The sequence below is a fragment of the Orbicella franksi genome, chromosome 2 (genome assembly GCF_964199315.1).
Source record: "Orbicella franksi chromosome 2, jaOrbFran1.1, whole genome shotgun sequence".
Classification (NCBI taxonomy): domain Eukaryota; kingdom Metazoa; phylum Cnidaria; class Anthozoa; order Scleractinia; family Merulinidae; genus Orbicella; species Orbicella franksi.
The window spans coordinates 23558975-23585609 of record NC_138146.1 but is presented as its reverse complement, the minus strand read 5'-3'; the positions used below and the strand labels follow the sequence as shown (position 1 = coordinate 23585609).

The 26635-nt window shown below is 39.0% G+C and overlaps 1 protein-coding gene and 1 long non-coding RNA gene across 2 annotated transcripts; both read right to left on the bottom strand.

The window, feature by feature from the left end:
• LOC145478770 (uncharacterized) lies at nt 1–22444 on the bottom strand. The gene is made up of 4 exons (XR_014048327.1): nt 21740–22444; nt 11297–11500; nt 8738–8834; nt 1–8201 (listed from the first exon to the last, which is right to left on the bottom strand). It is a non-coding gene; the product is annotated as an uncharacterized LOC145478770 (long non-coding RNA).
• Nucleotides 22445–23241: 797 nt separating this feature from the next.
• On the bottom strand, nt 23242–26493 carry LOC145468930 (matrilin-3-like). The gene is made up of 3 exons (XM_081452644.1): nt 26137–26493; nt 24992–25381; nt 23242–24636 (listed from the first exon to the last, which is right to left on the bottom strand). Exons 1-3 carry the CDS (start codon nt 26279–26281, stop codon nt 24332–24334), a joined length of 840 nt encoding a protein of 279 aa, XP_081308770.1. The 5' UTR covers nt 26282–26493; the 3' UTR covers nt 23242–24331.
• Between the last annotated feature and the right edge of the window lie 142 nt (nt 26494–26635).

The following is a 26635-nucleotide window of genomic DNA, read 5'->3' as shown; positions in this document are numbered from 1 at the left end:
TTTCCTTATTAGGTACTAGTCTTCTCGCTTAAATTACTTTATTGTAATGCAGCTACCGTTTTATACTTCTGATGATGTATGTAGAAGCATACGAAACGTTAAGTTCTTAAATCAAGGTTTTCACAACATGCGTTGTTTTGTTATGTTTGTGACCGCAGTTTGTTTTGTATTTTTACTCAAATGGTTGGATTGCAAAATAAAACAACACGGGAGGAAAGATAACAATATTTTATTGTAATAAAATTGTCTGCCTTGTCCATGATTTTTAATTAAAAGATAGGAATTAAAAAATATATAATCTAGCCAATCTCGTCCCTGCTCTTTGGGCTACTTCCACTCTGTCTCTGCTACGTGGTGTTGTCTCTTAAGTCCTCATTTCATATTCCAACGTTGAAATCCTGGTCTGTTTTATCTGACTCCTTTATCCAAGCCGGGAACAGCTGAACACTTGGAAAAGTTGACCGTTTGCTCTCAAGTGGGGTGGACAGTGTAAAGGAAAGTGAGAGTTTGCTCCCCATGCCTCCGGGGTCTCAGTCTTAATTTGTCACAATGCCACACTCCAGTAATTTTGGAATTAATAAGTTAAAAAAAAATTAATATGCCAAATTCGAAAATTGATTCAAGATGCTAATCCACGTGTCAATGTATCGGAAAAAAAAAATAATAATTTGCCGATAAGCTCGCCCTCCCGGAATATTTTGGAAGGAGACCCATTTAAGTTGGAAATGTCCGCAACCTGGACAAGAAAAACCGAAGCGCTAAAGTATGGCGCTCAATTTCAAGTGCATCACCGTTGAAATCAAAGAAAGCTTTGAACACAGAATCCGCCAGTCTGACCTCCCGACCAAACCACCGACCGATCGTCATTCCACAAACTTCACCAAAGAGCACAAGCTGCTAAAAGTCTCTCATCTGTGAAGCTACCGATGTCAGGTATGTCTCTCAATTTGGATGAAAAAAATTGGCCGATTTATATAGGAAAAATAGTTAAGTTTTGTTTCAAAACATGAAATTATTGCAAAAAGGTGTTAGTTAATTATGCTTATTCAGCTTGTTTGTTTGTTGTCGTATTTCACATCACGTGACGTAACTCTGGAGAGTTGTTTATTCAAACCAAATGGAATTCCCGTGCGAATGAATGACTAATTAAAAAGACAATTCTCCAGAGAACATCCGTGATCTGAACCGAGCAATTAACAAACGAAACTGAGCGGGTCTTCTTGTTATTTGAAAACTAAACCAAGCTTGAGGTTTAGGCCGAATCGCTACTAACAGTGTTAGTCAGTATGTGCTTAAGTTATGTTGTGTTTAAAATAAATATTTATTCGCGCAAAGATTTAAAACTAGAAAACTGTTAACTAATAAATTTTTCCAAGTTTTGACTTGAAATTTTAAAATCCAACTTGACTCGTTAATTTCCATTGCAGAAGTTTAAAATATTTTTGTTACTCAAAAATTCTCATTACGAGAGATTGCAGCGTCCTTCGCATCTCTGACTCCTCTGCTCACGCAATGTCTCTCCTCACTTTGTAGAGGAGCATTGCGTGACAATCCGAGGAACTCTGAATTTTAGTGGATTTTAGTGGAAAAAGAGAAAACCCATGAAAAAAACTGAGCCTACCTAGGCTGATATATGGAGAAAAGTATCACCCCCCACAAAATGTTTATAATTATGAAGCCAGTTATAGTGTCGTTACAAAAAATAAATTTAAGTTTGAAAAAAGAAATGCTATTCAACCGAATGGACTATTGACCCGTGCCCTTAAGGGCGAAGGGTCTAATTGTTTCAGTATCACCCGACTAGTCGGACAGAAAAAGCAATAATAAAGTTAGCAAATGCAAGTTGAAGAAATATTTATTTGGGAATAAAGCGAAAGAAAGAGTCACGCTCGATTGCGCCAATTTCGCTACTCGAGGACTATTACTAATAGTCCTCTAGTAGCGTAGCCAATTAAAATGTAGGATTTGTATTAGTCCACTAGTTGGGTGATACATGTACTAAATTGATTTAGTTTATATCTATACAAATTGTTTTGATTTCCTGTTTGATTAGTTAGGCTGGTTAGAAATTGAATTACCGGTAACTAAAAATGCTTAAAATAATGATCAATGCAAGATGTTTCAGAATCACCCTTCATCAACAGACCAACTAACTGATAGAATGTCGCTGATCTACTTAGCAGTTAATCAGCCTACCGACGAAGAATTATTCCTCAAACACCACTGATTACAGAAATAGCCAATTGACAAATACTAATTACTGTTAAACACTCCAGACACTTAAGGAAGACTAGGCACAAGCTGTCAGCACAAGGATTTCTCAGATTGCTTTGTTAACTAGCATGAGCTGTGATTGCTTGGTTACTAAGGCAACCATTGACCCAATCATAGCTCATGTTGGTTACCAAGGCAATCCCAGAGGCCCAGGTACCAAACGCTGGTGCTTAGACTCCATAAAGTTTGTGGAGTCTCAACCTTATGATGGTAATTTTTGGAAAATTGTAGAATTGTGTTGAATGAAAATGAATGAAAACAGGGAATGAAAATAACTTGGTTGATTGAAACTCCTTGAAAGGGAGAATGAAAATTTAAGAAAATGATTAGTAAGATATTGTTTTTCAAAAAGATATGTTTTGTTTATAATCAGGCCTATAGGATTTTATTTTAGTATTTTTAAGTTTAAGTTTATTTAATGAACCTAGAAAAAAGAGAAAACCTGACCCAGTAGCAACTCAATCAGAGAGACCCCCAGCGACTCATCTCAATTTGATGTCATTTGTAAAAATCCAATCAGGTCAGGCTGATGAAATTCAGTGATCTCCTCTGTCTATGCTTTCTCTAGAGATGCACCTTCCTTGAGCTCCACAATTCAACACTCCTGTTTTGCGTCCTTGGTTGTGGAACATCTCCTGATACATTGACTGCAAACAAGCATCTTGCTGGGCCGAAATTGATGGTGTGGTATTGTGACAAATTATGTGAAACCCTAAAGACATGAAAAGCGAACTCTCACCTTCCTTCACACTGTCCACCCCACTTGAGAGCAAACGGCCAACTCTTCCAAGTGCCCCAGTATCCCCGGCTTGCATTACAGGATCAGATAAAGTTTCCCAGGATTTCTCAGTTGGAATATTTCAGGACATCAGAAACACACCTTCTCAGAGGCAGAGCTTCCGCAACCCAGCAGGGACGTGACTGACTAGATTTAAATATGACCAATCTTTGGTCTTGATGTGTGTGCCACCTTCTGTCCTGGAATTAAATAAGAACCTAACAACTTAATTAGTAGATACATGTACATGCAAGCTCATTAGCATTATAACTGAACTAATAATGAAAAAATGGCTGTTTCTTGGTGATGCATGCCCAGGAAAAAAGAAACAAGATTGAAACCTTAAGCTGGACTGTGAGCGTGTGTGTTTAGGGTGCCGAGCACAAAAATGCCTTCAAGCTTAAAAAAAAAAAAAAAATACAAAAATACAAAAAAGTCCCTATAATTTTTAGAGGAAATTAAGCAAAGAAAAAGTTTAAAGGAGGCCTAAAGGAGCCTTGAAAATATGATGACTTGCAACACCAAGAAAGAACCAAGTAATCTGTACAAATCAAATTAAGATGAAATAATGTTCATCAACAGCCTGCATTATGAGAGTAATATTACTAACTCTGCGATCATTTTTTTACGAGGCTCGGCAAAAAGGTTTGTTTATACATGTACTTATGTGAAAGCATCAAGATGCTGTTTGCAGATTAAAATAAAATAACAGGAAAACAAAAGAAAAAGCAATATAACTTAAGTTAAAAATGCAGACTGTTGATCTTTCATGTACTTTGTCTAATCTTATTATTAAATATTACCATTAGCCACAAATAATTGAATCAAAACTTGAGAAATTGAAATGGAATGAAAAATCAATGATGCTTTGGAAAACAAAAATCGCCCAATTCTAAATAAAAAAATCCTGAGTGACAAAAAATGGTTAATTCTTCAGTGAGATTCCCACTCAAACTTTTCTGCAATCAAGCAATCTCATATTTTGTGGCTTAAGGGATATAACATTTGCAAATTAACGAACAGTTTGGTAAGTCTTGAAAGTCAAGTCAAGAAGGTAAATATGGTAGAGTGGAAACAATAAGACTATCATCGCACCCAGCTAATCATTGCAAGTTTTGTTGCACTTGAATATAAGTACTAATTTTTTTGCTTGTATAATTTCAGTTTGGCCTAATGAGCTTGCAGATCTACTTAATATGTACACTGAGTAAACAAAGGAAGCAGTAATGATTCCTGGCGTAACTATAGTGTTAAAAGCTATGAAAAATTGATAACATTACCATAACGAGGGGGTAACTGGGGTATATTAGAAACCACAAAACCGAAGAAAAAATCATCCAAAACCCGCAAAACTGCAAAAAAAATTTGCCCAAACCCAAAAACCGCATACAAAACCGTCAAAAACCAATACAATGGTGACAAGTAGGGCATACAGAGCAAACTACACTAACACTTAAATTTTATCAAAGTATTTGTGACGGTCATGGACTTGTCTAAAGCCTTTGTATCTTTTAGTATCTTTTAGCTTCTGCAGGCTTCTCTCTTCCCTTTCCACTTTACATCTACATGTAAACTGGAACCCAAATAGGACAAAATAGGAAAAACCACATCGGATACCAAAACTGAAAAACCGCTAGTATTTTTCACGAAAACCGAAAATCAGATGCTAAAAAACAAAAAATCCGTAAATCGCAATGAACACCAAAACCGAAAAACCAAAGTCTTTTGGCACAAAAACCGATCTAAAAAATAGCAAAAACTGCAAAACCAAAAATCCCAATGTCCCCCTCCATAACAAAGCTGCTACATTTTGTGGTAGTCTCATAGTAAATAGATATCATTTTACACCCCACTTCTGGTCGTTATGACAGCTGAACATGGAATGCAAAATGGAAACTGTGTACCCACCCCAAGTTTTGGAGATGAAATAATTCTTATCCAAACTGATATACACTAAAAATGAAAAATATTTGTCTGACTATCTTGAAATTATTATATTTATAATATTAAATGCTTCCCTTGTTTATGAATTAAACAGCCACCATCAAGTTGCCAGGCACTTAAAATAGAAAAAAAGGAAATTATTTTTGAATCACTGCCTGCTGATTCGAAAGCAATCTGTCAACAGCTTATAAACTAAATACAAATTTTAACAAACCATATTAAAATCAAACATTATTTTATGATTTATGAAAGCCACAGTAGGTAATAAGTTTGCATGGCAGCATGATGTTGATTGTTGTTAGAGTTCATTAGTTAAATATTGATTTTAATGAAATACACTTAAATGACAAGTAATTACTTATCAAGGTTCCCTTAGAGCACTGAAGAATTTGCTGACTAAATTCTAAGAGTTTTCCCAATCATTGAAAGTAATTATCTTAGCTTGTAATGAAACAAACTCCATGGCGAAAGCAGGATGGTGAAAAACTGGGTGTCCTGAGCATGCGATTACTGTTCTCTCAAAATGTTAGTTAGGCTAAGAATGAAACCTTAGTATGTGGCCAAAAGATAAAAGTTGCTTACATATAGCAGTTACCATTAACCTGGCTAATCCTGTTTGTTTTCTTTACTTCGTTCAGCATAAATGTGCACATTTTGAAATTTGACATGTGTTTTTCCTTAAGTACAATTTTGTTCAGTGCAAACCTCAAAGGAAATAATTTAACTGTGCATCATATGTGTTCTCGTGTTTTGTAAATAGTATGAATTTTGGAATTGAAGAAATAAACTCTTGAAATTTAGTTGAACTGTTGTTGTTAATCTTTGTTTAATCCTTTAAACCCTAGAAATGATCAGCAACTAGTTTCTCCTCCCAGATTGAACCAGACATGATGAGAATTGACCAAATGATCACACATCACAAGAAACTTTGCCTTACTTAACAGTAGTTTGTTTCTAAAAAATAATGATCAAACAGTAACTATTGGAAAGATGTGGACACAAGATAAGAGAATTTCTATGCTGACATTATGGCTTTTAAATTGATATGCACTGCACCGTTTTGTTTCTTTTTGACTAATTTTTGAAATTGTTTTACAACTTTTGGTCAACTTTTCTAAGTAATTTTAAAATTCTTGAGACTTTGTGTAGGAAAAACTGTACTACACACATCTAAGTAAAGGATGAGAAAAACTGCTCAAGGGAATCTTATGCTTGAACCTTGAACCCTAAATTAAATGGAACTAACAAGTGCAAGAGTAAAATTTACTGTTCAATGGATTCACATCAGCCAAGGGGAATGGGTTTCATGATTAGCTGGTTCATTGTTTGGTGTCATATATAGTTCTCTCAATAATATGCATCCAAAAAAATAAATAAAATTGGTCATGAAAGAGATGGTGGCTGGTCAATGTAAAGTGGGTCATTGTCTGTCCTACGATGTGTTCCCTCGGTATGCAGATTGTGATAATTGACTACTTCCTGCTAGCCCTCATTGCCGGATGAAGACTATGTAGACTAGCAGTAAGAGCAAAAGCATTGTGATCTACATCCTAAGGGACCACATCATGAAACAAACAACATCTCAAATAATTTATTTCAAATCAATTTAATCTATTAAGCAACCTGGAGTGAAAACTACATACAGTAACAGAGATCTCTAGTTCCAATCAATGAACCAATTAATCCCATACAGAGACAGCTAGGGTGGTTTTGTTTAAAAAAAAAGCACTTGTTTGAACAATGGTGGCACACACATCTACAGTGTACAACTAATAATAATATTATCTGACCCATGCTAATCTTTGCATTGGTATGTGGTTTGTGCAGTTTCTGTAGTCTGTCAAGTTTCAGTGATCATGGTTAAGTCAGAATATTAGTCCATAGTATTCTGGCACAGATTTAAGGTTTGTTGAGGTCATGATAAGCCAATTTTCATCTGTAAGTACTTGTCAGTGTCAGATATTGCATGTATGACTGTATAGTCTCAATCCATCTTCATTGCATAATGTTCGTCAGATTTGTGTTGATTTTGTCTACAGCTAATTAAAAGCTTGTTGGTTGGTTTGTTGAGGCTGTAAATATGTCATGAATCTTGTAGAGTGTAGAGTTGTCGGTGTCAGATGTTGTGTAGTTTCAATCCACCTATTTTTAGACAGTCAAGTTTGTGTTGGTTCTGTTTGAAGTCAGTTAAAAGTTTGTTGGTTGCTTTGTTGAGGTAATGAATATGTAAAAGCGGGTGTAAAGTTGTCAGTGTCAGATGTTGTGTAGTTTCAATCCATCTATTGTTAGACGGTCAAGTTTGTGTTGGTTCTGCTTGAAGTCAATTAAAAGTTTGTTGGCTGCTTTGTTGAAGTCATGAATATATCACCTGTAAGGTGTATGTAATTGTTGGTTTGAGACCTCAGTTTCAATCCATCTATTGCAGTTAGTAAAGTTTGTGTTGGTTCTGTTTGAAGTTCAAGTTTGTTGGTTTGTTGAAATCATAAATACATGCATAAGTCAACTGTACCATGTAAGTAGTTGTCAGTGTTGGATGTTGTCTAGTTTTAGTCCATCTATTGTTAGGTCAAGTTTGTGCTGGTTCTGTTTGAAGATACAGTTTGTTGTTTGGTTTGTTGAGGCCATGAATTAAGTGATTTGTAAGGTCTTGGTGTCAGATGTTCTCAGTTTCAATCCATCTGTTGTTCTAAAGTCAAGTTTGTGTTGGTTCTGTGTGAAGTTAAAGTGTTGTTGATTGGTTTGTTGAGGTTATGAAAAGTCACTTGTTGGGTGAGAGGTAAGAAGTTGTACACGTAAGTTGTAGTGAAGTCAGCGTCAATCAAATTGACTTACTCCAAACCAAAGCAAGGTGTTGGCCAACAGTCTGTTATGAAAATCTAGTTGAAGACTATCAAGCTAAAGAAATAATCAACTAACCTGAACGGGGGTTGTGGAACAACAGCTGGGTGAAAAACCTCTCCGTACGTCCACTTGCCCCTAGGAGGAAAACCCCGGGCCAGCTGTACCCCACGTTCAAAGGCCTCCCGGGCTGGGCCAAATAGATACACAATTAAACAGACAAACTACTAATAATAAACAATCTTGTTGTCTTGTCTTGGCAGCCAATCTTTAGGCATCCTCTTTAAGTTGTGTCTCCTGGTGTGTTGCCCATTTTCTTGTCTCTCCCAGTCCATGCTGTCTTGTGATATCTCTGCTGTCCAGCATCCTGTGACAAAACAGGCAAAATGATAAGTTATTGTGGGATCCAATCTAAAGCTTTAGACAACAGATATTTTTACCAGTGTTTTGGTTTCAACTCTCATTTTGTTTAATTACATGTACATGACTGTGTACCTAGTTTTAATGTCTGCCTTGGTCAGACTGCACATAGCTTTTAGTTCTACACAATCACTTCCCATCCAGGTTTGTCTACTGTCTATCTTAACTTGTCAGACTACTGTCTATCCATTGTTTTACAATAACTGCAGAAATTCTTGCGTGCTCATTGGTTAATTTTCATTGTCAATAAGCGGACAGACAAATGAATTTATAATTTATGCAACATTGTCAAAGTACTCTGCGGATCCACTCGGCTATCGCCTCGTGGAACCACAGCTACTTTGGCAATGTTATGATGAAATTCATCATCAATAAACTGACTTTGTTAATTGACTACATTGTATGTAATAAGACATTCACAAAAGATTCTTGATTGTGACCTGACACATGATCCAAAGTAACTGTACATTTACGCATATTTACCTGGTTATTAAAGTTTTGAATGTTTTCGGTTTGCCCACTGTCCATCCTGGTTTGTCCACTGTCTTTCCAGATATGTCTACTGTCCATCCATTGTTGACTATGAAATGACACATTTAGAAAAGATTCTTGATTATGGCCTTGCACAGTGAAATTTTGTAGATTAAATTTTTACATCTTTGTCACAATTCTTTTGAATTCATAACATTTAATTGCTGTTCATGTATTTTTAACCACCCAATCAAAACATGGGAACTGTTGAGGGCAGAGATGTTAAATTGTCAAATTACATGTAACCATTCACTCTTGTGGCAATTTAAAAAGTCTCAAACAGCAAACATCTGAAACCAGCAGCCAGTTGTCCCAGTTTCCTATGTGGCATTGTTAAGGCATGTACATGTAGCACTGTAAAGTTCTGGGTATATAATTTATACAACTAACAAATTTTAGACCAAGGAGCTTTCCCAAAGGTGAACCTGAAGAACTTAAAGGTTCCTGTTTATAATTACATGTAGCTTTTCAATAATCAGCACCTGACACAACAAACTACTTTTTAGCCTGAATGATCATTCCAACTTTGAATACAATCTCCACATTATAATTTTTTGTTACCTTTGCCAGAAAAAATAACCATGACGGCTGAAGACAAAGATATATTAACAAGTGCTAATTGAGACATTGAAATCTTGCCAGCATAAGTAAATTTAGGCTTTCCTACAGGAATTTTCATTGAAAGTTTTTTTTCTAATTGGAGAACGTACAGTATTGACAGTAACTGACAGCTGATAAAATCAAATTACATGGAATTTGAAGGCATTAGGTGAAGAGCCTAGTTCTTATAGCAGGTATTCCTTGACCCACTGTTCCTCACAAGTTTTGGCTTTCCTAACCCTTCCCTGTAACCCCTTCCCTGTTTACACAGGTCTGCAACACATCTCTCCCCTACTTCCACCTCCAATACCTCAATGTCCCTTTACTGAAAAGCTGACAAGTTTGGAGTGTCATATCCAAGCATTGTACAGTATTTACCTGGTCAGTCAATGTGGCTGGATTGCTTCTTCCAGCAGCAACTCTACCCATATTTAAATCACTTTCCGATACCCCACCCTTGTTTAAAATTTGAGATTTGAACCCAAGACCTAGTGTTTTAAAGATCTGACTTCAGTTAAGATTCCTGGCATTTTCCAGTATTAATTATAGTACATTATATAATAATCCAAGTAATTTTCGCATTTTGATTGGTTCTCGCCTATGATCTATTAGAGGACAGACGCACGACTGACATCATCATTTCAAAGTTTTTCCCTCTGTGTTTTGAAATGGCAGAAAGTTTTGAGAATTTAGATAATGTTTTACATGACTGGGCAAAAGATAAAGTACAAAAAAGTCTTGTTGAGGCATTGAAAAGGAACGAGAAGCATAGTCTAGCAGGAAGGAGAAAGATAAAGCCGTTTCTTTTTTAGAAAATGACTCAGAAAAAATACTCGAGCAGTCTCAGTCGGCAGTCGAGCGAGACTAAACCAAACACAAAGTTAGTCTTGGTAAGCCGAGAACCATTGCTTTATCTTGAATTTAACAAACCCAATAAACAAAATGTTTATGAGATTAATTTATTTAAAACACTGAACTTTTCTCAGTCTCAAAATAATTGTTGACACAGTGATTGTCTGGAATAAAACATCAAACTGAAACCACTTCTTAAAATCAGTTAAAATAAAGACATAACCTTGCTTTCTGATGCGAATGTTCCAGTCCGTTTCAGGGTGCAACAGCGAGCAAAGTATAGCTCACTACAGCTCACAGCCAACTGTATCGCAGCTAAAAGCTGTCTCCGACACTATTTCAAACTGATTTGAGAATCACCAACCACAGAGGACACAAATTTCCACCATCACTAACACTCCTTTCATTCAAAACTAGAATCGAATGGCCTCCAGGTTGACCCCAACCGCAAGTTTTCCGAGCGCAGTTTTTCAACTCCTGCAATATTTGAGGCAACATCCAAGCTTTTCAGCTCACAGGGCTGCTCTGATGACAAAACCTGACTTGACTTATCCAGCATTTTCTTTAAGATTTGTAGATTTCACAGTTCAACTCTGCTTTTGTTGTAAGTTTTCATTCCACAAGAAGCGACGCTCGAGATCAAGTTTGACAGTGGCATGATTTTCCTGGACCAATTACAATTCTTTCCTATGCATAGCAACCAATGAGATTGCTTCAATTTGTATAGACAACAGATTACGTCAAATGGCTTTTTTCGTGTTTGCCAAAGTGGGCAAAGGGTGGTTTTCGAGTTATGTTGAAAGATTTTGAAATAAGAAATAAGCTCTGTCTGTAGTAGTTTGTTTCGTTATTATATAAAACAAATAGATTCCATGTTTCGGTGCATCTGTTCAGTAATAGATCACAGAAGACGTCAAAATGTGGTAAGAACATCAGTGACACACTCAGCTATTGCCTCGTGTGCCACTTTTTTGTTCTTACCACATTTTGACGTCATCTGTGATCTATTACTGAACAGACGCACGGCAACATGGAACCTATTTGTTAAGTATTTAATACCTGGTTAGCCAAGGTTACAGATTTAGTTACTTCCAGTTGCAATTGTTGCCATACGCCAGTACTAGATTCAGTTCCGTGTTTTGTTGGTCTGTCTCTCCACCATTTCAGTCTAAAGTTAACGTCCTTCCTGCCTATGTTCTTTCTTTATCTTCTTTTCCTAATGACTTATTATATCCACATCAATCCAGCTCTTTCTCGAGTGGCCTGACAAAAAAAGAAAATTGTACATACAGTGTACATTTAACATCTGAAGTCAAGCAATTACCATTAAAAATAGTATTTCCTATCCTGCTCACCCATGACACACCAAATGTTCCTCTAATTCCATGGGATGCCTGTGGCAGGCCCAGGGTAAGGTTTGCCCCGCGTTCCTTTTTTGTCATTGACACAAATTGACAAATTCTTGAAATTGATTGACAACAAAGTGCACATCAAATCAAGCTCTCCATTCCATAGAATCATTAGTGAGAACAGATTGAGGTCGTCGTAAAAGACCGTTATCAAGTGAGTGTTTTGTCAGTGAGTGGTAATCATAAAACTATAACGCGGGGCAGGCAAGGAAGTGACATCACAATCAAAGGAGCACACACACTATTTTTATCTTCTTCCTGCCATTTGACTGTGTGATCTGCTACAGAATAGGCAAGAAAAAACATCTTCTTCAAAAGATTGTTACCTCTCACAATCCCACCAATCAATGACCTAAATTTCTGAGCGAAATAACTTGTCTATGACAAACGATTCAAAACTATGACACGGGAACCAAAACAGCATTATCTCAAGATAAAGTGCACTGTTCTGAACAAGCAAGACCGATGGCAGAATCACGGTCGGAATGAATAGCTTCATTAGCTCTTGATGTTATATGTTTGTACATTCAAATAGATATTTTTCTTGTCGTTTGTCTACAGGATACAACGATTACTCACTTTCCATAAACAAGGATAAGTTGGAATTACTGTAAAATAAAATACTGTTGTGCTGCAGTTTACGTTCCGTGAGTATAGAGTGATCGTTAGCTTGATAGTTCTGCACGCAGGGTTACCTTTAAACAGCTGCTCGCTTTCTTTTTAAACGGATAAACAAACCATATAATTGTTCTCCCAAGAGTGTTAAACAGATAAGCAAACCGTTTAAATGCTTGCACGAACTGTTTTAACGGATATGAACAGATAGTAAACAGTTTCGCCGTATAAATGGAAAAGTCTTAGTGTTCATTTTCCCAAAGAAGGGCACATGTCATCTCTTGGCTAGAGAGGTGTTCATGAAAAGGTGATCATGAACGACAGGCTTGGGTCCAAGGTCAATTTTACATCTACATGTACAGAGGGTGGTGCAGTCAATTTATGTCAATTTATGGGATTGGGTAAGTATTATACATAGATTGACCATACTACTCTCAGTAGAGATAAAATTGACCCTGGACCTAAGCCTCTTCTGCGGTGGTGTCCAGAAAAGATATCACAAGGTGTTGTGCCAAGAAGCGGACTTGGAAATGCTGCTAGAAAAAGCTTGTTTTCAGTGTAATGTGCAGGGATTATTATTATGGGAGAAAAAAATGCTGATTGTGTGGAGTTTTTGGGTGCACACCACCTCTGCGTGGACAATGGTCATAATCAAAGTGTGCAGCCTTGACTACGTCTTATGAAGGAAATAACAGTGATGGCAAAGAAAGCCCAAAACAGCAGAGATCACCAAAATCACAATGGACACACAAAAAATGAGTAAGTTTTACGAGGAATAAAACACAAATAGCGGTGATAAACATATTAAACTTACGCATTTTAATAACTTGACGTTTCGTATGCTACACAACATACATTTTTAAAAGTGGAATAAAGACCGTTACAATTTTTGAAAACTATATATGAAATGTAAATAAGGGGTCTGGAAACGAGATTAAGAAACATCTGTTTCTTAACAGTAAAACAATAAAAGCTAGTAAGCTTGTTAATAAAGTATCAGCTTCTCACTGCTGACGTTTACATTAAGAGCTGGCTTAAGTTCTTGGATGAGCAAAATTTCTTTAATTTTACAATGATAATCTGTTTTACCAGAGACTAGAATATCAAAATGATCCCACTTAATGTTGTGACCTGTGGCTTTTATATGGTCAGCAATGGCTGATGTGGGGTTATTCTTAGTGAGAGCCCTGAAATGTTCCGTTTTCCTATCATGAAGCCGTCGTTTTGTTTTGCCTATGTAAAAGTCACTGCAGTCCCAGCAAGTAGCTTTATAAACGACCTTAGATTTCTGTGAATGATTTAGATGGTCCTTGTATTGAAAGAAAGATTTGATCTGGCAAGTGCTTTGAAAAATTATCTTAAGATTGACAAATGAACAGAAATTGTGTACAAATGATTTCAGACGCTTAGAGATTTGGTCACTTTGTACACCTAAGTAAGGTAATAAGATGATAATATCTTTCTTCGGAACTGTAGGGACAGGGCTGCTTGGCTTGTTTCTGTTTCTGTTTAGGACGTTGTTAATGTTGTAAGTGATAATACCTTGTGGGTAGCCATTTTGAAGCAGGAGTTTGCGAAGGTCATCAAGGGCAGATTTAAGCAGGAAAGTGGAGGAGCAAATTCGGTAACAGCGATAAGTAAGTGTACGAATGAGATTTATTTTGTACTTGCGTGGAGTGAAGGAATCCCATTTAGTATAAAGGCCAGTAAACGTCTTATTTACATTTCATATATAGTTTTCAAAAATTGTAACGGTCTTTATTCCACTTTTGAAAATGTATGTTTCGTAGCAAATGAAACGTCAAGTTATTAAAATGCCTAAGTTTAATATGTTTATCACCGCTATTTGTGCTTTATTCCTCGTTAAACTATGATGGCCCAAAAAATAAAAGCCTTTATTGAGTAAGTTTTATTAATCTTATCTGTAAAATGTTCATATTTCAGAATATTTGGCATTCTAAATCGACCATTCTTCGTTCCCCATACAATCCCTTATAAAGTGCTCAAAATTCTCAGCGGCTCCTCACATAACCTAACACTGCACCAGTTGAGACTCGTCCGCGACTCACACAGCACGCGTGTGACGCTTTCACGAATATATACATATGTGTCCTAGAATTAATTCATTTTTGCTTTTGGGATGCCTGTGGTACAAGCAGACTGCTAAGTATAAAAAATAGAAAATTGAACAAAAAATCTCTTTGGAATAATTAACAATAAACAGACCCAAAGATATACCAGTTGATGGAAATTTTTGACCTCAAAGTATAGGATTGTCAGTTTGAAATTCAAAACAATCATTTCAGTTCCCTGTCCCTTTTACAATCACTACGCCATTTGCAGCAGGTCTCAAAGTTCTGATTTTTTTCATTGTCTTGGAGCCCTTTTACGTAAAGGAAAATGTTATTCTGCCATTCTCACGAAGTCTTAGACTAACCATTCACCACCCCTGGTACTACAGTGTAATGTATCTTGTTGCATAAGTATTTTACAGGACAGACTAATTGCCATTCTTATCCAATATGTTCCTAAACTCTGTTTCCTTAATGTGCAGTTCTGACTAATGAGACAAGTCAGTAACCTTAATTTATCTTTTTCTAAGCTTGTGAGCAGGTGGAATTCAACAAATCGTGCAATCTGATTGGTTCCTGAAGCAGGCAGAATTTTCTCATCCAGACCCCCACAGTGGGTGAATCGATCGAGTTGATCTATTTTCGTAAATGACTTAGTGGTAATCAACAATCCTTTCCCTTTGTACACTTCCATAGATGATTAATCAACGAAAGTTTATCTCTATTCACCTCTAATTGGCAAGGAAGGTCACTGTAAGTAGACTCAATTGAGTTTTTTTATAGTTTTGAGAGCTTGTTTGGCTGTTTGTAGCTCGGCGCTGTAATGGTGCGTAACCGTGTGTCTCTCTCTGTACAATTTTAAGTAAAAAATTAGTCAATTTCAGTCCAGTTTACCCCTCTGATCTTGCTGTATTTGAGAGAATTTCTGTGGAGTACACTTTACGAATTTCCTCGCTATCTGCTACTCAATTTATGGTACAAAAGTCTGATATCGAGTGATTCGCAACGACTGACAGAAAATAATTGTTTTTGTAGTACAACTTCAAACTTTGCATAAAATTTCCCACCAGAAAAACACTTTTGGAAAACTTAACTGGTGAACTAAATGCAACTAACATAAAGTAGTTCGAAATGAATCTGTTCTTTAATACATCTTTTTCTAGTATCGAGTTACTTGCTTGTTCGCTTGTTAGATTTTTTTTGAATGGTTTGTGGACCGCACCCAAGCCAATTCAATGACAAAGGTGCGTAAACAAACCTACTTGTAAGCCAGTTTACCGCAAGAAAAAAGGTAAACATGTTGACCTCGGCCTGTGGCCTTGGGCAGCATTTTCAAGACCTTGGTCACAGTTTTTCACTGTACGGACCTCCCAGCCGGCCAATAACATACATGTATGTTTCTCCACACACTACCCACAAAATAAACCTTTTAACACAAAAATCCTTATTCTGCACAAAGGGATATGAGCATACGACACAGGAAAAAAGCACTATTCAAATAGCACGAGTTCATAGAGGATTTGAAATTTATTTAACAAATAAAGAAGCCTAAGTCGTGTATTACACTGTGATAAAACACTCCACACATTTGAGAACACTTGAGAAATGTAGAAAATACTTACCTGTGGCTCGTGTTTTCTACATTTCCCTTGTGTTCTCAAATGCCCGTCGTGTTTTATTACAGTGTAATACACGGCTTAGGCTTCTTCATTTGCTTTATGATATAGATTTTACACGCACAAAACAATAAAACACGCTTTTTCTATGTTTTATACTCTGATAAAACATTGGTTTTTGACCAATCAGAGCACACACAGGGCCCTATCTATATCATAAAAAGGAATAAAAGATTTTACAAAAGTTCAAAGCTACCACGTGCAAAATAAAAAAAATATGCAAACTAGATGGAAATCCTCTGTGTCTTAAAAAGACAATTTTAGCACCTTTTATCTTTTTTACAACTTCTGTTACATCATGCATTGTCATAGCTTGTTACATCATGCATTGTTATAGTTGGTTCCAGCATGCCTTGGGGGGCGTAATAAAAACGTGGCGTCCATCTTTGATTTCTTTATGTTTTCGTGCAGCCACAACATGGTGTCAGAAGTGTGCTTCGCACTGATTTAACACTCTCCCCAGAACTCAGGAATCAAGATAAATCTGACGATGGCATCTTCGTCCGGACAGGGAGTTGCGGCGGTCATGCTCCCAAGGTTTTTGACCATGGGAGATCCACGAAGAAATTGTGAAAAGTTCATTCAGATGTTCAAAGATTGGTGCGAGCTCAATGGATGGTATGATAGCGAGCCTCCACCCGAAGCACCAGAAGAAGGAGCGGATCCTGTACCTGTTGAGCCAAAGTGGCTTTCAAAAGGAAAAGCCTTGGCACCTTTCCGTTCTGCCATTGCTGGTAACGAAGAACTCGAAAACCTTGTACACGGCTTTCAACTATCAGAGGAAGAAGCAAAGGAACCGAATGTTATACTCAAGCACTTGCAGGAACACTTCATGGCTAGCGAAGGAGTCCTAACGGAAAGAACAAAGTTCGCCCAAATGAAACAGGAAGACCAAGAATCTGTCACAGCCTGGGAAGGACAAGTTAAACAACAACGTAGGAGACTTGAGTACTATGATAAATGTGAAGATCAGTTACTCAGAGATAAATTCATATCAGGGATCAACAACGAGAGACTGATGTCAAAACGACTAGATAAGGGCCACAGAGATAAAACAACGAAAGAAATCGTCTCATTTAAGACAATGTTACAGGTAGCTAAGAACTTTGAGCAATGTGAGAAGGCTAAAGCAATAATGCAGCAAGCTAAAGGCCCCACAGAACAGGTAAACTACACCGGCACAAAGTCGCCCTCAAAGTCGGAGCAAAACTGGGGTCAGGCTCAGGGTAACTACAAAGGCATAAAGACACCCCCAAAGTCTCAGCAAAACTGGGGTCAAGATCTGTCTAAGCACCAATTCAAACCTGACACCTGTCAGTATTGTGCAGGTCCTCCACACCCTCGCTCCGTATGCCCAGCTTCAAACAAGCGATGCTCTAGGAAGGTCTGTGGGAGAATAGGACACTTTGCCTGCGCATGTCGAATGGGAGCACCCCCTGTAGCCAGCTCCAGCCAGGCACACCATCTTGATGCCAGTTTAGGGGAGGAGTATGAAACTGACCTATTCGAGGTGGACATCAAACCAGAAAAGTATGCTCAAAGTGTCTACAGCACTTCGCAAAATCCTCATGGCACCGCGGTGGGCCGTAAGTTCTTCAGCCACTTGAAACTAGGTGTGACCAAGGACCTATTCAAATCCATCAGAGTGCAGTTAGATACTGCCTCCACTTGCAACACACTGCCAGAAAAACTTGCTCAATCATTAATTCCTATTGGGCAGAAGAGTACAAACTACCTCACCCCTAGTAAAGCCACCTTATTCACCTATGACAACTCTAGACTCACACCCATGGGTAAACTGGAGTTACTAGCTGAAACCACAGCAGGGTATCACCTCCTCACATTCCATGTTTTGAGAGACTCACATATACAAGGAAAGCCACCCCTCTTGTCTGGCTCAGACTGTGTGAAGCTGGGACTGGTGAAGATCCGTGCTGATGAAATTCATTCACTTGGAACATCACGTGGCACTGCAACACTTCAGAAACCCCACTCTGAGCCCCCAGTACAACTGCCAACACCTCAGAACTCGCACACCAGGGAGACGCCAGCACCACGGATGTTTGATGTTCCGCATCCAAACACATCGTTGCCATCCTGCCCTGCCAATATGACTCTTGAGTGGGTTCTCAAAGCATTTCCTGATGTGCATACAGGGTTGGGACAGTTCGGAAAGCCTGTTTCTTTTGATTTAGACCCGACAGTGACTCCAGTCCATGATGCCATCCACCAGCAACCAGTAGCAAGACATGCCAGAATCAAAGCGCAGTTAGACAAGATGGAAAGCGAAGGGAAAATTTGCCGACAGTATGAGCCAACAGCTTGGTGCAGTAACATGACAATTAGAGAGACAAAGGACAAATTTAGAATCTGTTTGGACCCATCAAACACCATTAACAAGGCGATAAGAGTCCCCAAGCATCCAATTCCTCGCTTCGAGGACATCTTGCCACAACTGAACGGTGCAAAGTGTTTTTCAGTAGCAGATGCGATGTCTGGCTTCACCAACATACTTCTAGATCACGAATCAAGCCTGGCCACAACATTCCACACACCTTTTGGCAGGTACTGGTGGCTTCGGTTACCCTACGGTGTCTCCAGTGGACCCGAGGAGTATCAAGCGAGACAGCAGGAAGCCCTTGCAGGATTGAAAGGTATCTGCAACATTGCTGATGATGTTCTTATTTATGGATGTGGACAAACACAGGAGGAGGCCGAGAAAGATCACAATGAGAATCTTTACAATTTCCTGCGGCGAATGCAAGAAGTGAAACTCAAGCTGAACCCATCCAAGTGGAGGTTCAGAACTCAAAAGGTGATCTTCATGGGATTCCAGCTCAGTCCTGAAGGGGTTAGCCCAGCTCCAACCATGGTGGAAGCAATCTCAAACATGCCCAAACCTGCAGACCCACATGCTGTTCAGCATTATTTGGGTATGCTAAATTTCCTTGCAAGATTTTGTCAAATATTGAGTGACGTGGTCAAGCCTTTAAGAGAATTAACCCACAAAGATGTCACTTTCCAGTGGACTGACTCACATGACAAAGCTTTTGGTGAGTCTAAGGAACTCATTGCTCATGTCCCTGTTTTGTGTTATTTCAATCCACAATTGCCTGTAACCCTTCAGGTGGATGCGTCTGGTGTTGGCGTTGGTGGAGCGCTCTTGCAAAATGATCAACCAGTAGCATTTTACTCCAACACTCTAACAGAAACTGAACAGAGATACGCTGTGATTGAAAAGGACTGTCTTGCCATCTGCTTGGCATTTGAGAAATGGGACAGTCTCCTTTATGGAAAGTTAGATATCACAGTGCAAACGGATCATCAGCCACTAGAGAGTATCTTCAAGAAACCTCTCAACAAAGCACCACGGCGACTACAAGCCATGCGCATGAGACTCCAACGATGGTCATTTGAAGTGAAGTATAAGAAAGGGGCGCAACAAGTCATAGCCGACACCTTGTCCAGAGCTCCCCTCCCACAGCTTTCCAAAGCAAATCTTTCCGGAGAACAGATATTTCGAGTGGAACTAAAAGCAATGGCTTTGGACAATTCCGGTATCTCTAAGGTTACTCTGGAAAACTTGCAGGAGCAGACTGCTATGGATCCAGCACTGCAAAAGCTATCTCTTCTCATAATGACTGGCTGGCCAACTTCCAAAACAGGTGTGGATCCAGTAGTGCGACCTTACTACACTTTGAAAGATGAACTTTCTGTGGCAGACGCCATAGTGTATAAAGGCCAGCAAGCAGTCATTCCAAGCTCAATGAGACCAGCTATGCTTGAGAAAATCCACAGAACGCATTTTGGAGTAGGCTCCTACATTCGAAGAACCAAGGTGTCCCTCTTCTGGCCAGGCATGACTCCAGATATCAAGAACAAACTTGTGCATGTCATGCCCACTGTGTGCTGAGTATGCTAGTCAAGCCCCAAAAGAACCCATGCTCAGCCATGATATTCCAGACAGCCCATCGTCCGTGGTTAGCCAAGATATCCTCATGTGGGAAGGAAAGTGGCATCTGGTCACGAAGTGCCATTACAGTGATTGGGTAGAAATTGATGTACTGCCCAACACACTCACTGTAACAGTAGTGCAGCTGACCAAAGCACACTTTGCAAGATTCCGAATACCTGAGCGCTTAATCACGGACAATGGTCCACAGTATATCAGCACCGAGTACAAGCAGTTTGCTTCTGAATATGGATTTGAACATGTAACATCATCCCCGTACTGGCCACAAGGAAATGGCAAGGCTGAAGCGGCATGAAGATTGTCAAGCGGATGTATCAAAAGAACAAGGATATCCATTTAGCACTCCTGGACTACCGAAACACCCCTCAACAGGGCCAGGAACACTCGCCAGCTCAAAGGCTCATATCCCGACGCATGAGGGGCATACTTCTAATGACACCTGGACTTCTCAAGCCTGAAGTCGCCCATCCTGTTGCTGTCAAAGCTGAAATTGGTGTACGTCGAACCAGAGCAAAACAATATTATGATAAAAATCTGGGAGGAAAGACACATGAAGAAATTCAGCCTGGCCAGTGGGTATATGCCAAACCCAACCCTAAGCACAAGCACTCTGCCTGGCCTCATGGCATGGTACAGAAAGTGTCCTCGCCCAGGTCATACATTGTTGTCACTCCTAATGGCGGAGAGATGCGCAGAAATAGAACACAGATCAGGTTGGCCACAGCCCCACCACCTGATGCGAAGACCTATATGTCCCAGTAACCAAGTGCATCCTGTGAGGATGACCAGCCATTAGGACAACCACTGTCCACCATAAGTGAGAGGATGACTCCTCAGAATCACCTGCAATCATCACAACAATTCAGCAAAGACCCTCGTCAGACGCAGAGTCAAGTACAAGCAGTCCAGAACCAACTTACAGACTCGTGGTTGCACAGAACCATACAACCACAACAAAGGCCCTTCGACGTACAGGGAACAGCTCAGTTCACGGAAAATGGGTCAGCCAACAGTGAAACAGAGTGCACTACAACACCAGCCAAAGAAGTGAGGGCTCGCTCCGGCAGAGTTGTGAAAGCACCAACCCGTCTGGATCTGTAAGAGACTTACTGGACTCCCTTGTGTGGAGTTGGAGACATTGATTGAACTTGAACATTCTATAAAACATTCTAGTTGAACATTGCCTTGAAATGTTCTCATCTTAATGGTGGCAACACTAAGTTGGATCAGTTGGGACAAACCTGTTACAACCCCATTAGTGCTTTTTGCTGTTGTGTTTATATTGTATTTCATTTATTTATTTTATTTATTATTTTTTTTTTTTTTTACAAAAGGGGGGATGTTACATCATGCATTGTCATAGCTTGTTACATCATGCATTGTTATATTTGGTCCCTGCATGCCTTGGGGGGCGTAATAAAAACGTGGCGTCCATCTTTGATTTCTTTATGTTTTCGTGCAGCCACAACACTTCTAGCACCTTTAGTATTGTCTGAGAGGATTTTTAAGAGGTTGGGATTTCGTTTTGTAAGCTTAGAACCTCAAACAAAGGCCAGTCTCGGATATTTTTTGCTCAAAACAACGGCGGGCACGTGCGAGATGTACTGAGAATTTGAATTTACCGCTGTATAAATTATAAACGCTCGACACAATAAAATTCAACCCGGAACTTCAATGCTTACTTGGGCAATAGCAACGGAAAAACACCAGTAGATAAACTAAATTTCGTAAACAGCAGCTTTTGATTTTAAGCTTACCTGTAGTTTACAGTTTTGTGGAATAATTTAATTTGCCGTGTTGTTGTCAGTAAGCAGCACAAAGGTGGTCTTCATTTCAGTGTTCTTTAAGCCGTCACAGCCATTTTCCTTGCACCCAAATGCAGCCAAACGAGGATAATATGCTTCAAACGGAAACTGATGCCATAGATGCCATATTAATCGTGGTGCTGGCACCAAAATGAGTTTATAATCCTCTCAAAACTGCGATCTCCGGTCGCCATGTTTGGATTCTCTTTCGTTACCAGTGTCTTTCGCGTCACGCGAAAACAAGTGACGTCACGAAAACTTTTCGCGGGAAAGACGGTTTTACGCGGGAACTTGCGCGGGATCACATTAGACCGTCTCGCGTTATTTATTTCTCTTGTTTCCATCTTTCTAGGGAAGGAGGTACCCTGTCAGGCCAATTTCCCGATTTTGGCCTGTTTGAAATAGTTACAAGTTATGTCCATTTGGTGACGGAGTGTCTAATCTGCACGGGTCGCGGGTAAACAGCGTGAGTCGCGGATAATACAGTGCGGGTCGCCGGGTAAAGCCGCGCGGGTCGAGGGTAAGCGGCACGGATCACGCAAAAAATAATCATAAGCAGATAACCTGAAATAAACGTTTTAATAGACCAATAAAGGATGATAATTGGTAGACCTATCTTCAATAATATTTTTGAAACACCTGTTGCTCTGGCCGACCCTCGTGACCCATGTTATGTTATAAATTAAATGACCGGCGTGGTAATCCTGATAAGCCGTCATTTGTTTTTAAGACGAGTAAGTTTAAAGTAAAATTCGCACCTAGCATGGACAGAACTGAAGACCATGTCTTGAGTCAAGAATTTGTTTTTGTCGACGAGAAGGTAAAAATGTGCAAAGGTTTGGTTTCACTGGCTGCTAGGCTATCATCCTCTACTCGGAAGACGTATACCTTTCGCCACAATGAAATGTGAAAATGAAGACTCTTGCTCTGCCCATCGAGCCTTTTTCGAACAACTTTAACGAAGTTCTAAGGAAAGAAAATGGAAATGAGAAGTATTTCTTTAATCCTCGTGGGTGGGTTACCGACATGGCGGGGTCAAATATGGAGGGTTTGCGACAGTCAATTTTTGGAGTCAAGACTTGCGAATTTCATTTCACAGATGGTCGGAACCGGCAGTCTCGAAAGTTAAGAAAAGAAGACAGAAGCTAAAGACGTCTTGAAGAACTGTGCAATCGTCTTTTAGATGCTGAAAGCCCGGTTTCATACAACAAGGCCAAGGACAAAAAGAGAATTTCCTTGAAGAGGACAACGATCGAAAATATTTTCCCAGGTCGCTCGAATGGTGGCACCAAAGAAGAAACCATATATTTCGACCATTTGTACCGTTACTTATAACATCTTACTTTTTGAGTTATTTATTTTTAAACTGGTAGTATAGAATTTACTGTTTAGAAGTATACCAATTAAAGATGATGAATTAAAGATTATATATTTAAGACTAAGTACTCCGAAAAAGGGTCAACTGGAAACTCATTCATGCCAACTGGGTGAAAAGAGACCGTATGAACATGTCCCTCATGCAGCTCATGCTGATGCTCGAGACAACGTGCAGCTGGAAGTAGGGTGTAAGGCATTTTAAATTGGCAACAGCAAGGACAATGAAACAAAGACAAGACGAAGCGACAAGAGAAGTCAACTAATAAGGGCGAAAGACCTCGGAGAAGACCTCATTCGAGAAGATCTAAGAGACGGGGATAGGAACAAGGAAGGCGATGGCTACTCAGCTAACCTGTACGATCGGCATAAAGCAAGTGTCTAGTCGAGGAGGTGACCGTTACAGGCCGATACGAAGGAGACTATTTTTACAGAGGCTTCAAAAGGCAAAGCAGGAGAAGGAGCCAATATATTAACAAATGAAGCCTAAGCCGTGTATTACACTGTGATAAACCACGACGGGCATTTGAGAACACGAGGCAAGCATTACCAGTAGAGTTATTTAAGGTGCGTCTGTTCAAAGTATTACAATTAAAGGCAATTTTAAATACATAGATGTCAGATTTCCTACTCTTTTTAATTCATAAACCTCAAATTGTGAAATACCCTTGGAGCTGGAATAGCGGTGCAAAAACTCCATTCTCAGCCTTTCATAAATCATTATCCGAGTTCAGCGGCTCACAGCCATTCTGACATTAAATAACGTTGATTATTACCAGATTTATCGACCAAACAGTGGACTCAAAAATATCATCTTATTTGACGTGATTGTAATGCTATTTTATTAAACAAACAAAAAGAAGATTAATCGATCGATTTATTCAAACTTTCAAATGTTATTTTAAAATCCATTTGCCTAAAAGCTCCTGCCCCTGTGGTTTACAAAATACCATACGGAACTAATATCCATATGGAGCCTTGATCAGTATTAAGCAAAGCAAGAGATTACTCAACCTAAAAGTGTTTGCATGCAGCTACAATCCACTGATAAGTTTCTACACAGACTATAAACTTAAGGTGCAGCCCCTATTGTTCTCAGCTTCTAAGCCCAGCAAATAAAACAAAAATGTTCAGATCTCTGAACTGTTATAAACTCGAGGTACTTTTGCTCTAGTTGCAAGAAGGTTCGTAGTCGACAAGGTTGTATTTACCCGGAGAAACCATTTTCACAGCCAACTGGATAAGACGCCATAATTGCTGATAATTATCTAATCTCAACAGATCTGTTAAGGGATTGGAGGCAACCTTCACCATCTCGTCTATTCCGGAAATAGCATTTCCAACAGCAACCACAAAGATTTTCACACCACTCGCTTTCAGTGCTTTGGCATTCGGTATGGTCAAGTCTGGACGGACGTTTGATCTGCCATCAGTGACAAGGAAGACTCTTTTACTATTTGGTAAGGGACGGCGACCTTTAACAAGCAAAATAAAGCAAAAAGCATTTACTACACATGTAACCAGTGTTGTGAAAAGTATGCAAAACAGAACAAATATTTTCTTTTTATTTAAATAAGAATCAGTTCCGGAAAAAGTAACGCAAATAGAAGACAGCCGAATTTGCTTTGCAATACGTACTTTTAAACAATCTTGTTAATCCAATTTTTTTTCTCTCTTAAACTATTAATGACAAATTCATACTTAATTACGGAATTTATCTTCTGACCTGAATAACTAGATCAATGCATCTTCAGAGAATTCTCTCCAGCTTGCACAAACCAAAGTAAACTTAATGCGGAAGTAAAATAAGAAACATTTTCGGTAGAGTACCTGAGTTAAGGTCATCAAACAGTTTCTTTGCTTCTGCCAGTCCGGCTTGGGTGTTAGTGGAGCCTCCTGGATACGATATCTTCGTTATTTCGCTCGCTGCTGATGAGTATGGTAAAAACTTGAAGTTGACGGTTGCTGTGGTTTCAAAGGTAACCGCCGCGTACTTTGAGTCGTACCCGCGGTTGTTCAGTGTATCCATTAAGTGTTTTAGCGCTTCTTTTGCTTTCGAGAAGTCGCAAGGAGGAACCGACCTAGACCCATCCAAAACTATTACAGTATCAACAATGAACGTTTGTCGTTTGGTAATACCAGCTGTCTGCAGATCATAGCCCAGAAAGTTGGTCATGAGCTTATTTGCGGTCACATTGAGGGAGGGAACAGTTTGAAAAGCTGCAATTAAAAGAAGGAAGAATTATTTTCTGACATGAAAATGACCAGGAAATCAGTTTTATCCTAAATTATGATCATTTTGTGTTCATTGTTCTGCAGAGGAAAGCATTTTTATTTATTGTTACGTCTAAATAGTCCTCGAGTCCCTCACACAAACCTTCTTTGTTTCCCTGGGCTTCCTTGCCTGAAGGATTGATATTGTGTAAATATATTTATAATATGGTAAAAATGATAGTAAATTACAGCAAACTAAACTAAAGGTGATCGTCATCTTTCGCGCTCTCTCCTCCGCAGATGCTCAAAGGGGTTTTCTCGGGTGGGAAGTAATCCGCTGAGCAATATGAATGCAGGCGTAAAACAAATTGGAAGGTGGAAAGAGCCCTTCGCTAACAGCAGAAGTAAACCTTTGCGCTGAGCATATAACTAACCTCTTTTGTGTGTGAACTCTTTTGAACTCTTTTGTATGTACATTACCTGGTAGCCGGATATAGCATGGAATAAACAATTTGTATGTTGAATTTAAGTTTCTATGCAATAAATCATTTGATTCTCCTTGCGGCCTTAACAAATTCTATAAAACTTAGTTAAATCAAAGGTTTTAAGTTTGAATCAAGATATATATAAGATTTAATTAATGACATTAAGCGATGTGTTGCTGACGAGTGGCATAAGTTCTTAAAGAAATTTAAATGAGGTAACTCTTGCTACAGCCAGCTAAGAACAATCAAATGACTGATCTTTGTCAACAATCTTACCTTGATAATAAGGATCCTGTGGATCGCTAGAATAAGTTGGGATAACTGGTACTGGTGGTTCCCAGCCATGCGAAGCAGAACTTGGTCCTGTTAGGATCACAAGCAGGCACATTACGAAGGCAAAGCGCATAACAAATCCTGACATTTTCAAGTCTTGATCGGTCTTGATCACTGTTCACGACTGTAAACTTTCTGGGTTTGAAATCATTAGAAAATGCGCTCATTTTATAGCCTGAGGAATTAACTTCCGTGTGAAAGTTCTACTTCTGGTACAGCTTGGCAACTTTGTGCTACTTTCAGTCGAGATGGAGGAGCGTTGTTGTTTGTTTCAGCTTAGTGCTACTTTCAGTCGAGATGGAAGAGCGTTGTTGTTTGTCTCCGGATGGATAACTTAATTTTATTTAGTAAGCAGTCACGAAGACCTCAAACGCTAATTGTCTCGATGATTCCATCTTCCTTTCCAGCATGTTATGTTCGAGCTCACCCTCATTTTGACCCC